Source organism: Neopsephotus bourkii, unplaced genomic scaffold, assembly GCF_033783945.1.
Source record: "Neopsephotus bourkii isolate Nb327-2 ecotype Australia unplaced genomic scaffold, CSIRO-AGI_Nbou_v1 NB_1792, whole genome shotgun sequence".
NCBI lineage: Eukaryota > Metazoa > Chordata > Aves > Psittaciformes > Psittacidae > Neopsephotus > Neopsephotus bourkii.
In genome coordinates, this window is record NW_026902266.1 from 3,963,979 (window position 1) to 3,980,469 (window position 16,491).

Below are 16,491 nucleotides of genomic sequence, written 5' to 3' on the forward strand. Positions count from 1 at the left end.
TTTCTTCTTACCTGTGAGAATGGGATTAAACTCGAAATGAGCTTTTACTGATCCATACAGCTGTTCTATCTACTCCCAGCTTGCAGTGCAAACAAGCATCTTAAAGGAAGACCAAGGACAACATGGACCACAGCTATTTGGATCTTTCTAGCTTGTAGGGATCTTGCAGCAGGTTAGAAGGTAGCCAATATTTTCCTTACAAGATGTGCCAGTTGCAATGTCTCAATTACATGTCTGTCTTTGAGCTTTTACATTTCTTTTAGGAGGTTCACTGGTCCAACAGCAAGTGCTCCAGGACCACCACACTCAAAAGTTGAACCCTCAGACAAACAAAGCTTGAGATAACTAGGAAAAGCAGTGTTATAGGAACTGCTACTTGCCCTTTCCCATGAAAGGTTAAAATCAAATTACAAAAAATTACAGTAGTTCACGTCTTATGTACTGAAATGATAAAACCTTTCCTGTGGAGGTTGTTGAGGGCATGAGATTCTCTGTGTCACAAAGATGAAAACACAGTGATAACTGATCAGTTGAGGTATAAAAATAAGCATCTTGGCATATACTAAAAAGGTAATTGGAGGAAAAGCAGAGTTTGAAAAACTTGGTTGAATTAGGTAGGCTTTTCCTCATTTTGGTCACATAATGTCTAATGCATATTATCAGATGACAGTTTATGGCCAGTGAGCAATGTATGGTCATCCAGATCTTTCAGAAGGTCACAGGCCTATGCACATACACATAGGTGTATGCTCATACAGCACTCACTTTGAATGCTGCAATCCCCATAAAGAGCTGATAATGCAGGGGTTAGAAAGCAAAGCAGGTCTTGGTGCTGTGACTCCACTGTGCCATGTTCCATAACTTTGCTGTGTATTTCAAAGTGTCATGCCCATGCCACTAATTTTCATAAAAGGTTGGGTTTGCTATTTGTCCTGGATTTAGGCCTGAACACCGAGGCGCTGTTACTAACAGTCAATCATGTAGCAAACATACACACATTTTAAATGTTCTCACTGCTTAGATACATGAGTTATTCACATTTTTCAGATTTAATTGTTGGCTTGATCATATCCCTCAGTAAAATGAGCCACAGAAGGCAATGCTTTGGCTATGATAATATTCCTCTCTGGAATCCAAAAGAAAATATTGTACTCTTGCCTTTCTGTTTTGAACTGGTAGAAGTATACTTCAGAGACTACACTTGTAACTATTTGTAACCAAAAGATGCAATCATGAGAGGAAAACACATATTCCTACAGTAAGGGAGCACTGCCTGCTTCTGACGGACAAAGTATGCTTAATTTTTTTGCTCTCATGGAGCCAAATACAACTTCTGACACTTCCTTATCATAGCTTCCTAGCATGAAAATGGTGCAGAATATCCTAACAGCATAGAAAGTCTATTTCTGTTCTCTCATCATTCCTGCTCAACAAAAGTGGTGATTTTGGAGGATGTAGTTTTCACTTGGCATCTTCAGCCCTTACATGTACTTGTAATGGAGAAATGTCAGATTGCTCTTGGTTTGTTTAGCTGAGGAAATGAGTCCTTGGGATGCTGCTGTGTGTTGTCATGTAATGGAAGTTCAAAGAGGAGTGGTATGTGGTGGTGTGCCTTACTGCTTTTCTCCACGCTGAATGGCTGTCTCTACTCCTGTGCTATCAGTTGCATTCAAATGCCAGCCAGAATTTGTTGAGGGATGGTGTGTTTTTCACCGAACTGTAACAGAGACAGACTGTAAGCTCACTGTAGTCTCTGATCCAGCCTCCAAGCTGCTCAGCCCCAGGGAGGTGGCTCTTCCCTCAGCTGCTGAGAGCTTCTCTATGGACTTCGCTGCTTTCTCGGTTCCAACTGAAGTTTGTATCTCTTCAGGGTATAGAACCTGAATTATATAAAAGAATAGATGCGGGCTTATTTTGGTGTGCCTTAGATGGCCAGCTCTAATTCCTCAAGCTCCTTCTTGCAATCTGGCCCTTGCTACAGCCCTGTAAAAAGCTCTTCTATTTATTTACTTTCCATCTACAGAATGCTCTAGCTAAATTTGCTGCTTTTTTTTTTTTTCAGACAGCCTGTTTGCCCTCTGTAATTTGATTTTCAGATGAGCTCATCTTTCCCTGTTATCTAAACCAAGAGCATCAACCTGATGATAAATCCTGCAGCCCCTGCTGCACTAATGTAACATGGGTGTAATGTGATGCTCCTCTCCAATAAGACATGGCTGGAAATTGGCTGTAGCCCAGAAACTGTTCAGAGTACATGTGGTACAGGGCAGCATGGCAATTGGTTGACTCATTTTCTAAATTAAGATTAAAGGCTTAGTTAGAGAACTCCAGTGTTTGCCTCTCAACAACAAAAACGCACCCTCTATTTGGTGAGTTCCCCTGCCAGCCTCAGTGCTGCATTGTGCAGAAGGAGGGAGCATACAGCCAGGCAGTTCCCACAGAAAGATTTCTGTTTGTGACAGCTTTGTACTGAATGAGGACTTGGCTTTGTGAGGTTTTCTAATATTGCATGCAGTGTCTTGAAAAGCGTAACATTTACTGGATGAAGTGATTGATTTGCAGGGAGCTGTCCATTCATATTCTGCCAGTAGCAGCGTGCTCTTGTTTTATATTTTCTTTTAGTATCAGTCATCATTGTTTGCTGCTTTTTGTAATCTGAGACTATTTTAACCAGAAATATTCCCATTTCAAAGCAGCATGACCCAGTCAGCCCTGCTATATTGATAACTTTTCCCGAAGACAGAGGTGCCACATGAAGGTGTCTGTACCACCTGAACCCACCAAAACAGCCCAATTTGCAGTGTGCTCTGAGCACAGTTGTAACTGTTCTGGATTGCCTTGCTGCTCAGGGGTTCCAAAGCATTGGCATGTGCTCATGAATCATATTATAACATGTCAGCTCCCCACACATATGCAGAAGGGGCTACACCCATGCTTTCCCCCATGGCTGTCACACTGAGTCCATGTGCTTTGGAAGCAATGGCATTGTTTTTCCAGCACAGAGAAAAGAAACCCAAATGCAGTCCATTTTAGCCTTCTGCATACCTGCTGTTGGTATGTGACTTCTTGCAGAAGCACATGTAGTGTGGAGTAAGCCATCACTTCTAACAGTGTATAAAATCACACACCAAGCCCCTGAAGACTGCCCCAGAAAACCAGTGCAGTTCACTTGCTGTACCTAGTTTATGGGTGTGCCTAAAAACACAATCCATGAAAATGCCCTTTTTCCATCAGCAGGTGTAGCAACAGTCATCACATGTTTTCAAGTCTTCCTATCACCCGAGTATTGATGCAGCAACCACAGAATCACAAAAGCAGGGAGAGAGGCTGGCTAAATGCTGAGGATGCCCAGGCTTTCCATGGGCATCAGTGGCTTTGTACACTTTCGTGCATTATACATAGTAAAACAGAGACAGACGCCACAATCACCAATGGGTAAACAGCAAAGGGGCCTTTGGGCAGGTGTCATGTGTTTGCACTGCTCAGGGCATGTTCACAATAAACCTTTTCTGTAAAAAAATAATTATGCAAGGAGAAAGCTCAGTGAAATGAAAGTCTTGACTCTTTATTTCTGTTGAATTAATAGGTTTGCCTCATAGAAGGCATTTCAAATTATATGCAGTCTTACAAAGTGAACACTGCTGTGCTGCTGGTGGAAGTCCACAGTCTGTTAAATCAACTGTTCAAGTGACCACTTTCTCAATTTCACCAGGAACCAGATTATAATTACAGAGCTGAAGTAAAAAAACTGATTCCCCACTTGGAATATTTGGATGAAATACCAGCAAGCCAGACTGCTCTCCTTCCTCCCAATAGGATGCATGAGGACTGGCTTATCATCAAGGAATCCATCAAGGAAGGTGGTTTAGCTGGAGACATTTCATGGTTAGGTACGTCAGGTTTCCTGTTGGGGTTCATTTTTCAGGTTATGATGTGCAAAAAAGAAAGATGAAGAGCAAGCTGGCCTCTTCAAAGCCAACATTTAATTATAGTGAAGGGACAAAGGGAGTTGTTATGACTTGGGAGGTGAGGAAGCTAGAATTCAGCACTGCAGGCTTAAATTAAAGCTGTCCGAAGCTGGGCATCAAGATCAGGAAAATGCGGATGACTTCTAGAGCATCAGGCAAATCCAGTAGTAACTGGAAGTCTGTGCTTAGCATTAATTCTGCATGACTGGAAAAAGCAAAGCTTGGAAAGGAATATTTTGACAGCAGCTCTTCGTAGCCCTTTCCATAGCAGCAGTCAATCCTACACTGGGTCGATGTAGCAGGATTTCCTTCTCCAATTTAATAATAGGAAAGGCAATTTGGTCACCACCCCGCAATGGCAGCAACATCCAAGCAACTGAGATTGCATGGAGATTTGTTCCATTTTCCTTGCCTCTGTGATTAAGTCCGTTACATGCATTAGTAGGGAGTAAATGGTTTGAAAAAAACACCTGTTGTCCCCTTGCCTGTATCCTTGGTTATAGTTCAGTTGTCCATGCTTTTATGTATCAATCATTCTACATTCATTTTGCTGCATACCATTACATATTACCAAGCATTTCCTAAAACTGCTCCTGTTGCTCCTCATTAATGTAGGCAATGCACTTGGCTTCCCAGCCCTTTCCGCCACCCCCATTGTGATTTGCCTGCCAAGTGTATTTCTTTAAATATTTAATTTGTTTTGGAATAAGTACATACATTTGTCATTTATTTAATCCCTATGGGTACAAATCAGTAGTTGTAATAGAAGTTATTGTGGGAAAAATAATCCATTAAAATCTGATCCCTCAATGATCCTGCTTTGGCAAATATCAGCTATGGTTCAGAAAACTGGTTAACTAAAGTAAGCTGCCAGCTGTGCCAGTAAGGACAGGGCACAAACTTGTAAGTTCATATTATTTCCTAGTGCAGCCAGACTCATATTCTTGCCTTCAGCTCTGAACTGATGAGCTGATATGGTCAGGTTCGAACATCCTCGCATTTGTTTCTTTCCTAGAGCAATGTTGACTCAGGTGCTTTTAACGCACTGTGTATTTCATGAGTTTGTAGTTCTAAGGCCCACATATTTTACAGGTCCCTAACACTCCACCCTTAAGGAAATGCCATATTATTACAGAGCTGAGTCCTCCACTGTTAAGCTGGTAGACTCTCAGCACTTTTCAGTGCCTAGATGAATGGCATGCTTTGTAATGAAATTTGCTCTCCTATGGGTTGTTGGCTGCACATGCTGCTCTTACAGCTGTGATGTGTTCCCAGGGCAGCCGGTGGTTGAGCAGGCAAGGGGATAGGGCTCTATCTGCTTTAGTTAGCTTCTGTATTATCCACCCTGCCCTGTAGCATTACGAAACATCAGTTTTCACCTTTCTCTCTATGGTAGAGAAGTATGTGTCTCTGATGCAATACTGGAAGAATCTGTCACTGCCATTCTCAGATTTCCATAGCTCCTGATATGTAGTTTGCCCTGATTGTTTAATAGCTCTGGTAGCAGTGTCACCATCTGCATTATGCCTGAGTATTTAAGCAATATATCTTAGGACTGGGGGCTTGGAGCAGTAGCAAACCTGCAGTGGTTCCCCCCCGTAGGCAGAGGGGCAGCAAATGAAAGGCAGCATGCTCTTACCCTGGGTATGCAGACAGGAGAAGTAGCAGAGCCCTGGATATGTCCAGGCTCACCTGTGGGGCAATTGGAGGTGGGTGGTGAGCACAGAACACTTCCTGACGCCATATTCAGCCAGCAGTCGGTCTCTGGTGTTCAGAAACAGGAGGAGGGTGGGAAAGGACTTTGGTTTAATTGGGACCCCCAGGTTCTACTGTCTGCAGAGGACAGCTATGGGGGACTGCATGCAGCACCAGGAAGCCTTCTGTCTCTGGGCATGACCCGTCCCAGCATGTTTCTTGTATGAGCAATGACGTGTTTTATTGTGTCCTACAGCTCCAGGTGTGCAGCAGCAGTCCCCATATTGGCAGTGTACGGTGATGGTGTGGTTTGAAGCCTTGAATGACTGTGCTTACTCTAGCAAAATCTCTGTCTTAGATCCATGTCTTAGTGCCAGCTTCCAGACCTGGCACTGTGCAGTCATCTGCTCATGCAGGGAGATCTAGCAGTGCCTGCCTCTTACATGGTGGCTGTCCTCTTCCAGATCCCACTGTTTCTGATGAGCTGTTCACAGAAGACGACTCCAGTGATTTGATACATGGTAACGTATGTTTTTTAATCTTGCTCTTTCCCACACCTCCACCTCCTCCTGATTATTATTGCTGATGAAAGCCTGAGTGCTTTGAATACCACCTACCCATGGTGCTTCTAATCAGGTTCAGCACGTTTTCTTCTGTGGGACTCACCTGCTTTAGCATGGGATTTCCTTTATTTCCCCCTGCAGAAGGAGGTGAATGTCATCTGGCCTCCTCAGCCCCTCACCCCCATCTATTATGTGCTGCTGTCCGTCTTAACAGCCCTGAACTGCAGTGGTGCTCCCTCACTGAAGCTGCCCTTCACACCTTGTCAAAAGCTGTTTTGCTCATTCCTTCAAGTTACACATCAGCCTAGCTGGAGCTCACTTAAGTCACATCTGGCGCATATCATTCAGTCACAGGAATGTGATCCAAGGTAGTACTCTAGAAAGGCATGATGATGCACATTCACTCACTGTGGGATCACATGTGCTCCAACAACAGGTACTGCAGTCTCATACTGCAGCAGCATCGCTGCTGCTAACGAGCACTTTCTTCTGGGTTTCCAGGAGTGGGGCCCTCAGCAAAAGGGGTCAGTTCCTTGATTTCACATACCTGATCTACAGGCTCACCCAAAACACAGGTGTACCACCTCCCTTTGTGCTCTGGCTACCCAGAAGTTATACCAAGTTAGCAGCTCGTGGAGGCAGCTGGATTTAAAGGGAGCTCACTTCTGGTACAATATGTGGCACTTGCCACAATGTCCTTTCCTGGCTCCTGAAAATATCTTGATGGTGCAACTCCACTGGTCCATGGAGTGCAGATTAGATAGGAAGATGAAGTTTGCTTTCCCAGCATTGTGGGCTGTTTCTCTCAGATGCCAGTCTCAGCTCAGTTCTTTGCTGTAGAAGGACTCAGGATGATGAACTAGATGAAGTGATGTAGTGTTGACTGAGTGTTCGTTTGGAAAAGAACATGGAAACTGAATGCAGTTTGCCAGGGAATGAGACCATCCAGAGGCACCTTGACAGGCTGGAGAGGTATATCCATGCAAACCTCATGACATTCAATAAGGCCAAATGCAAGGTCCTGCACCTGGGTCAGGGAAATCCCCCAAACAAATATAGGCTGGGTGGAGACTGGATTGAGAGCAGCCCTGAAGAGAAGGACCTGGAGCTGTTGGTCAATGAGAAACCGATCATGACCCATCAGTGTGTGCTCACAGCCCAGAAGGTCAACTATATGCTGTGCTGCATCAGAAGCAGCGTGACCAGGAGGTCAGGAGAGGTGATTCTGCCCGTCTTTTCTGCTCTCATGATACCCAACCTGCAGGACTGTGTTCAGCTCTGGAGCCCCCAAAACAAGCAGGATTTGGACCTGTGGCAGTGAGTCCAGAGGAGGCCATGAAGATGCTTCAAGGGCTGGAGCATGTCTCCTATTGAAGACAGACTGATAGAGCTGGGGTTGTTCTGCTTGGAGAAGAGAAGGCTCCAGGGAGACATTATAGCAACCTTCCAGTGCCTAAAGGAGCCAAGAAGAAATTTGGAGAGGGACTTCTGACATGGGTCTGTAGGGATAGGACAAGGGGGAATGGTTTTAAACTGAAAGAGGATAGAATTAGATTAGATAGAAGGAAGTTCTTTACTGTGAGGGTGGTGACACACTGGCACAGGTTGCCCAGAAAGTTTTGGACACCCCATTCCTGGTAGTGTTCAAGACAAGGTTGGACGTGACTTTGAGCAACCTGGTCTAGTGGAAGGTGTCCCTGCCCATGGCAGTGGTGTTGGAACAAGGTAATCTTTAAGGTCCCTTCCAACCCAAACCGTGCTATTATTCTGTGATACTTTTACATGCACTTTCAGGTCGCTGGCACTACTGACAGAGACAGTTTCACCCGACACTCACTGCTTCTTCCTGCCCCTTTGCTGCCTTGTATCTTTTTTGGCAAGAACATCTGCATAGCCACATGGGGAACCTGATTCTGATCGAGATACAGCTGAAAAATAATTCAGCAAAACAAACACACACACCCCACAAAAAACAAATTTAGTTTTGATCTGGATCTGTTCCCTGATCTGACTCACTGTGTGGCTACACAAATGTTTGCAGCAGCACAGTGGATGAGGCAGGGCAGAAGCAGAAGGAAACAGATTCTGGTAGAAGCAGAGAAATGCAATGGTGTCAGGCCATGCCAGCTCACACCATGAACCTACACCATGAAATATTACATCTTCCTGTCTGTGAAAATGCTATTGACTGATTTCAAAGACACACCATTTGTTAAATGCTGGAATAAAATGTTCTCTTTTTCTTCTTAGGACTCAGTCAAGTTATGTGTGGGAGCCACACCGAGGCTCTTTGTGCAAGGAGGCAAAAGCTAGGTGTATGTTTTTCTTGTATATGTCATATTCCTGCCTGGTAACCCCCAGGCTCCTGGGATAAACTGAACTCGCACTGTGGCTTGTGGCAGCTTGCTCTCTTCTGCAGCACAAAAGCCCCCCAAGATGCAATTGACCTTGAGGAGGACAGAGCCTCTTGCCCTAAGGTTACAGATGCTCCCATGTGCTAGCAACAATTAACCATCAGCCTTAAAGGAACACATGAAAATAAGCTATCAGCTGATGGTGGTACATTTCGCATTGTCCTGGCTGAGCAGAACACAAGGCAGGATTGCAAAACCTGACAGTATTTCTATGGCAGCTATTATGCAAAAGATTTTTCTTCAGCAGTGTTTTTTTGATGTTGGTATAAATAGCCAAATTGCTGCAAAGCCATTCCTGTTGGCTAAACAAAGGTTGTTCCTCTTGGCAGTGGGGTGGTACCTCAGCCCTGTGGGTCAGCCTGCTCATTTCAGCCGAAATGTAGTGACAGGATGCCCGTGTGTGTAAAGGGGTGCAGTATGGGTTGTCACGGTTAGCTTCTATGGGCCATGAGGTTCAACACAGCACAAATGCACACAAGCATGTTTTTAAACAGACTGTACTAAACCAGGAAAACAGCATGCGTAGGACACCTGCATCACTGCATTGTCAGCAGCCTCACTTAATGCTGACAACAGATGTTGAAGAACCACTGGAAAAAAAGTGTCCCTCCCTTGTCTCTGCACTTCCACTGCACAAGCACTGGGAGATTTTCTGAAACAAATTTGAACATTGGAAATAGATGATCTTTAAGGGCCCTTCTAACCCAAACCATTGTATGATTTGAGTGAATTACTGGGTTATAAACGAGGATGTGGAAGGGGACTGCAGTCACATGCTGAATGATGCAGTTTCTGTGGTACTGGTCTTAATATGCTTATTGTCATAGATACTACAGCTTATACACCAGTGAGATGTAAGTCAACATCTGTCTTACTGCCACCCTGGGTTCCACAAGCTGTAACGGTGCACATGACTGGGGTGTGGGGCTTCTTAAAACTGAGGAGCAAGAAAATAGTGAGGTGTGATCTGAAGATTCAGGTGTAACAGCATCATTTGATGCCTTCTAAAATCCACAATCTAGAAGCAGAGCTGGAGAGAGCTCCTGAGGTTATCAAAATAATTTCTGTCATTTTCCAGCCACCTGCAGTGAGCCCTTTGAAACTCCGTGGTCTGAGGACAGAAAAGCTTTACAGCTCTGAAGGAGGAGGAAGTCTGCACCAGGAAGATGTGCTCTCTGAACTGAGCGCCAAGAGAGAGCAGCAAAAGAGGTGAGACTGCAGGAGAAATCTTGTCGTGCAGTAAAGTGGGCATTCATTTTCTGGTTAAATTAAACTCCTTGGCCACCTGGTGGCGGTTTCGAGGGATAGTCTTGGCCTCCTGCCTTCCTGTCCCTGCGGCGGCAATCCATCCATCAGGCCTCCTCACTGGAGCATCTGCAGGGTGTGCAAGGGAGAAAAAACCTCTGACCTCTCTCTAGAGCAAGCTGAAGACCTGCATAGCCAGGGTGGGCTCACCTGCTTAGTGAGAGCAAGGAAATGACTTTTCACAACTAATGAAACATTCTTGGCCCTGATGGTGCCTACCTTCAGACACTAAAAAAAGTGAAAGTGGATGAGGTTTTCTGCAAACATCACATTGGCTAACCAAATGAAAGCCTGAAAGGAAAGTAACACCCGACTGAGATTCCCCCACCTCATAGACAATTAGTGGTTGTTTTGGAAGGAAAAACAGCTTCATATCCCTGAGCTTACTTCACTGTGTAGTGTTTAAAATCTGTCCCATTTCACTTGGTTAACTATAGGACACTTTCAGATAATCAGACACAGGAAGCTTAGATGGCTAATCCACTTAGAACAATTTTGCATTTCTCTGGGAAAGTGGGAAATCACACTGGCTGACTAAATCCACTTCCCGGGTGTTTGCCTATGTGGCCATGCCAAGCTGCACGTGGCTGGATGCATATTCACAACTCAAAGGCTAAATAAAGGTGTGATATTTGATATTGTCCAGGTGCCTGCATAGAGGACAGCAAGAAAAAGTCACCCAAGCACTGAGGATAACTCTTAGTGATGAGGAAGAGGGTGAAGACTTCAGCCTGACTGACAGTTATGAAGGTGAGACCTCTGATAAGGACCTCATTGAAAGGATTTCACTTGATTCTCCTTGCCACTCCTGCCTCTCCCAGTCTTCCTCAGGTACTGGACCTAAACCTCTGGGGAAGGATCAGCATTGGGTAGTGATACTTGCAACTAACCATTTGTAGACTGGTGTATTAGTAACTGCAGTGTTTTAAGAGATCCGGCTTCTGTGCTCTAGAGCAGCAATTTGGAAATATCACTGGAGAGCTAGACCCTATGAAATCCATTCTAGTTTTTAAGCAGGACATGGTGGCCAACTGTGTTGACCATCAGTTGATTCATCAACATGGATCTGTAGACTTAAGAGGAGCCAAGCTGATCTTAAACCAGGTTAACATCAAGTCTAGAGGAAGGACATGCCTCTGCCTTCTACCTTGTATCGTTAATTTATGGCAGTGACAAGTCTAAAACACTGGTGTTCCACCTGAGCTATATTTTAACCCAGTTGGCACTGGTGGAAGTATTTGGCTGAGCTAATGATTAAGGTTTAACTGGGCAACTGGGAATTCTGGAAAGATATGCAACCAAAGAGATGCATTCAATAAACAGTTTACAAATGAAATGTGTTCTTCTACTCATCAAAAACAAAACTAAAGGCCTCTCCAGAATTGCATTTACATAAATGAAAGCAGAATTCCTGCTCTTCACCACTCATTGAATATTATATTTAAGAATATTTGAAATATTAATAATGGTTATTCCAAATACATATTGAGTACAAAAATACAACTTTGCTACTATTGTTAATGATAACTTTTGGGGGTCTCAGTAAATACTAGCATGTGAGGTTTTACTTTATGTTTCTTTCAAGGGCTAAATTGAGCTATTAAAATTTAGAAAAACAAATGTTTTGGAAGAAACAGAAGCATCATTAAACCATTCAATGTCTCTGTGTACTAATGGTAGTATAAGTAATATCTCTTTAATAAGAACAGAAACGGTTTGGAAAAATCTAAATGAATGGCCAATTGTCCAGTGACCACAGATGTCTTCGATTATGATCTTGTGGTCTCTTTAGGTTTAATCAGACCTTTTTTAGAGTTAATATGATTTCCATAAATTGAGTATGATTTATTATGATCTCATCATCTTTGTAGATTGAGTAAACAATGTCCAGGTATCTCACAGTGCAGCAGGGTCATGCCTTATAGGACTATCAAAGTGAATGGTTGAGCATAAATCTGCCCGTCTTGTAACCAAATCTGCTAGCATTTGGTTACAAGATTGTTGGAGTGGTATGAAATCTAGTATTACATAGGGGATGGGGGCTGTGCAGATGACCCAGATACCAAATTACAAGCTGCTGGCCATAATAACCAAGATTCAAATAATCACAAGCATGGTAGCCTTGGCCCACTGTCACTAATAGACGTATGTGTTTTGCAGAGCAAATACCTGATCAAACTTTAGCAACTGACAGATTTTATTCAGCAAGGCAATTAAAAATATACTTGACCTCTGTGACTTGAGACTGTGTCAAGGTTTGGAGAGGCATTTAAATGCTTCAGCACTTAACTTCGGAAGTGTGTTCTACCCAATCACTTCTGTGGTTTTCTCACAGAAGAACTTGTTGCTGAAAACAGTGCTTCTGATCAGGAAAGGATAAGTCATTTGAGCAAAACTGCTGTTATTTAAAAGTAGTTGCAGCAACAGATCCATATAATCTGCACCCTTTGGAAGCTGTTGAGTGTTATTTCAGGCTCTTGAGTCAGGCATACCAGTCTTTCAGAGTGTCTTTACTTAAATAAAAACCCCTATGAAATTTAGACGTTATTAAAGTATAGTATTATGGAAATTGTTCAGTGAAAATTTTGTATCAGCTTTCAGTTGTTACCTAAGCAGTAAAATACATGCCCATCAGTTAGGGGCTATGAAGCTGAACTCTCTGGGCTTGGGCATGGGCTTGGTAGCACATTCTTTATACTGTGTTCCTGCCCTGTACCCTGCATATCAGGCGCTTAAGTACAGTTGGTTCTTTTAATAGACAAGAGTAATTAGACCCCTGCTACATATAGCATCGTTTTAAGCATGCATGTTATATTTATAAGTCAGGAACAAGACTTCTCTATATGTTGCACCTGAGACTACATGAGCTAATATTAACAGCCAGGTAGTAGCCCTATATGTAGAACAATATTTTCCTTATCTGTCAGGCAATTTCCATAATTTTAAGGTTAATCTCAAGATCTTGTTCTTACACCTCTGCCTCTGATTAAAAAAATCCTCTGATTAAAAAGCGAATCCACTCATCTGCAATTATTCCTGTGCCTTGAATTTCCAATCAGTGGATGAGGTCCTCAGGTATTTAAAACAACTCAGTGCAAATGCTGGCTAGGAATGATGCATGTATGATCCTGCCTGAGAACAAGGGGATGGGTGAGCTGGTTTGCTCCACTTGAGCTGTGCATGGCTCATGAGCAGTTCCAGTGCTTGGCATGTCACCAGCAGGGAGGCTGCCAAGTCACCCAAATCCCTGGCTCTCAGAGGAAGCAATTCAACAAGGCCAGGGGCACAACTGCCCACCCATCTCCATCACACAGCATTCTCCAATACATTTTTCTCACCAAGTCAGTCATTTAGGAATAAGTTGAACTGGTAAATCACTGTGCTTCCCTCCCTGTTTCAGGTTCATCACAGGATCAGGAAGGTGCAGTGTTCTCCAACCCAAACCACTGCCTAATTCCATCTCCTCCAAAAACCCCTTCACCTGCATCTGTAACAGGTGTTGCAGCAAGATCCTGGAAAAAAAGGAACCACAGGATAAGATGCCTAAAAACACCCAGCCAAGAGGACAGGCAGTGGGTACAGCAATGCCAGCCAAGAGCTCATCAAGAAAATTCAGCCCAGCCTCAGGGCACGAAATTTGCTCTTCTGAGCCAGCACAGCATGCTGGCTGCCTCTGGATCTCCAGGGCAGCACCAGCCTGCTGGGAGCACTGGCCAGCAGAGGCCTACTTCAATACCAACAGCTGCTGGATCAACAAGCATCAGGTATGCACACTGCCAGCAGCAGTGCTTGCACTGTGTCTGGGGGAAACAGAAGGGACTTCACAGGAGGAGAAAACAGACTTCTGTGTTGTCTCTGGAGTCGCCTGTCCTGTAAAAACCCCTCCTTTTATTTGTGCTGACATTTACTTTTGTGCGTCTAGTGCTAAGCTAAACATTTCCTCATGTTCCTTATAGCTTGAGCATTGGAAATTTGGTATTTTCTTAAATGATAGCCCAGAATTTTCTTGTGTTCTTACGGCTCCATTCTCATGGACTGATGCCTATGTCTGTTGCAGAGTTCTTGTAGTGGCAGTTGTTCAAGACTCTCCTTAGCTAAACCCCAGCGCAAGTTCCTGACATCACACTTCTTATTTTTTTCTCCCCTTAAAACTTACATTAATTCATGTTAGAATGAGCTTTGGAAAATAAAGTAGGCATTAGAGAAGTGTTACATGCACCAAACCATGGTTATTTATGAACCCGCTTACTGTAAGATTAGCATCTTGTTGCTTCTTCGAAGAAATAAAACTGAGGAGCTGTGAATGACACTTTGATTTTGAAGTTAACATAGGCATTATAGAGCAGTATAGGCAGAGAGTACATGCCTTGTGTGGGAAGCTGGTGTGTCTTCTGCTGCTCCCAAGCCTGGCAGCTTTCAGTTGAGTTTTCAGAGTGAGAGACAGCAGAGCTGGTGGGGAGAATGCAGATACCCAGACCCTGAGTGCAATTTCACCACAGTGTTTCTCTCTTTTCTCTCAGACCCATCGTGGATGAAAGCCTTCCAGGAGAGATCAACCACCACCAGCCAGCTGTCTGCTCATCCACAAAAGCCCCACAGAGGTCTGGACTGATGAACACTGCTTGGCCCCTGACTGCCAGGGCCATGCTGCAGCCATTGCCACACAGACCCACTTCCTCAACATCTCAGAAGAGAAGTCCACAGTCATAGAATGTACCTAGGTGGCGATATGTGTTGGATCTACATACACAGCAGAGTCTTGAAGGATTCATGCTATCTTCTTTCAGCTTCTTCTACAAGCTAAATGTAGAGCTGTGCAAGTAGAGCAGTTCAAACAAATGACATGATTTGCCTCAATTAAGGCTACAGCTGGTCCAGAACTGCTTTCTTCAAAGAGCACCTGCTGATCAACAGAAGAGCTAATAAACCTCTTATTATAGACAAACATGGTTATTTTTGCAGTCTTCATGCACTAAAACTGAGCAAGTCCTAGTGTATTTCCTCTCATGCACACTATGCTCTACTCTGTGAGTCAGGCAGGGACACTGAACCAAGCAGAGCATGGAGCTTGCAGTTTGTGGAGTGGGCTGGAGGAGGTGAGGGACAGAGCGTTCCCTCTCACTCCTATCCCCTTGATCTAGCAGCAGCCCACAATGCATCTTATGCAGCCCTGGATGTTTAACATGTAAGGGACAAGCCAGTGGCTTGAGAGGAAGCAATGTCTGGAGCGGGTTGTAAGGGGAGCATGTGTGGCCTGAGGAAGAGCCCAGGAAGGTCACGTTTTGTCAGAGCTTATGCTCTCCCAGGAGCTCACCCGTCCACAGGCATCTGAGGATCTTGTTGCCTACATTGTTATGGGAGACAATGCTAACAAAGTGGCTTGCAATATTAACATGTTTGTTTGCTTCATAGCTACCTGGAAGGCTTTATCTTGTTTCCTATGGATAGAGGCATACTGGAATGTCATTAGCATGTAAGCAGGTGTCAGGAGCATCCTCTGCAGGTGCCTTTAGTGTCAAGCATCCCATCTCTAGCTTTTTAGACCAAATAGACTTTCTAATTTCATATGACTGAATAATTTTAAGTAATGCTGCCACAAAGACAAGGCAGGGAAGTAAGGGGAAAATCCTTTTTTTTTTTTTCAATAGGGCATTTGTTTTAAATTTGAGTGAGATTCAAACCATTGGTTTGAGTGACTGCAGACTGAGATGCTGATCCAAATGACTGCCTTAAAACTTCATTGATGTTGCAGTCTGAAACCATGCATCATTGCATTTTCCAGTTTAAATTACTATGTTAGAGATATATTTTTTAATTGGTTGATAAACACTGATTACATGGTAGGTTAATGAATTGGTTTATGTTCCTTCTTCTGGTCAGCTTAAAGTAGAGGAGCAGAATAATACAGAAAACACCAAAACTTTGTCTCGCCAGACAAAATACTCTGGAGCTTTAAGCTAATTTGTCCAGTTTTGGCAAGTCCTTGAGGAATTAATCCACCAAAAGTCATTAAAACCTATGAGGTATGTGTTTCTGTGCAATACTTTGGGTGCAGGCAGGATTTCCCATCAGGTGTCGCCCAACACCAGTGCCTGTGTCCATAAACAGGGTCCTAAAATTCACTTTTTGCCAGTGTTGCTGACCATGACCACCGCCAAAACAAAATTCTGGCACAGGGAATGGGGGAAGACTTATTAGTCCTAAGCACATGAAACCTTAGCAGGTAGCAGAGCCAAGCATTGGTGGACAGCTCAGAGGCTTGAGTTTTTGTGTACCACCTTTGTTGTGTCCTTTCTGGGTGATCTGGCCTGCTGAGTAGTATGTGCAAGAGTACGTGCTCTGAAGCTAAACCCATAACATGACTCAGAGCCAGGCTGTCGTGCTTGGAGCAGCAGGGAGGCTTGTTAAGAGAGCAAGCTTGTGATCACAGACAGACACGATGGTTGGAAGAAGGGCTGGTTGTCTCCTCTGCCAGTAGTGGGTGCACCCTCAGGGTTGCCATGCTGTTGTCTGTTGCAGTTTCCAGGACAAGCAAAATAAATCAGG

At 43.9% G+C, this 16,491-nt stretch overlaps 1 protein-coding gene across 1 annotated transcript in view; it reads left to right on the forward strand.

Annotated features, from left to right (window-relative positions):
- LRRC56 (leucine rich repeat containing 56) overlaps positions 1–15,794 on the forward strand; it is a 54,269-nt gene extending 38,475 nt beyond the window's left edge. Inside the window, 9 exon segments of the mRNA XM_061380413.1 lie at positions 3,713–3,890; positions 5,920–6,035; positions 6,037–6,184; positions 8,477–8,541; positions 8,629–8,703; positions 9,629–9,849; positions 10,592–10,776; positions 13,346–13,709; positions 14,466–15,794. Of these exon segments, the coding sequence (XP_061236397.1) occupies positions 3,713–3,890; positions 5,920–6,035; positions 6,037–6,184; positions 8,477–8,541; positions 8,629–8,703; positions 9,629–9,849; positions 10,592–10,776; positions 13,346–13,709; positions 14,466–14,655 (1,542 nt within the window). The 3' untranslated portion in view covers positions 14,656–15,794.
- The last annotated feature ends 697 nt before the right edge of the window (positions 15,795–16,491 follow it).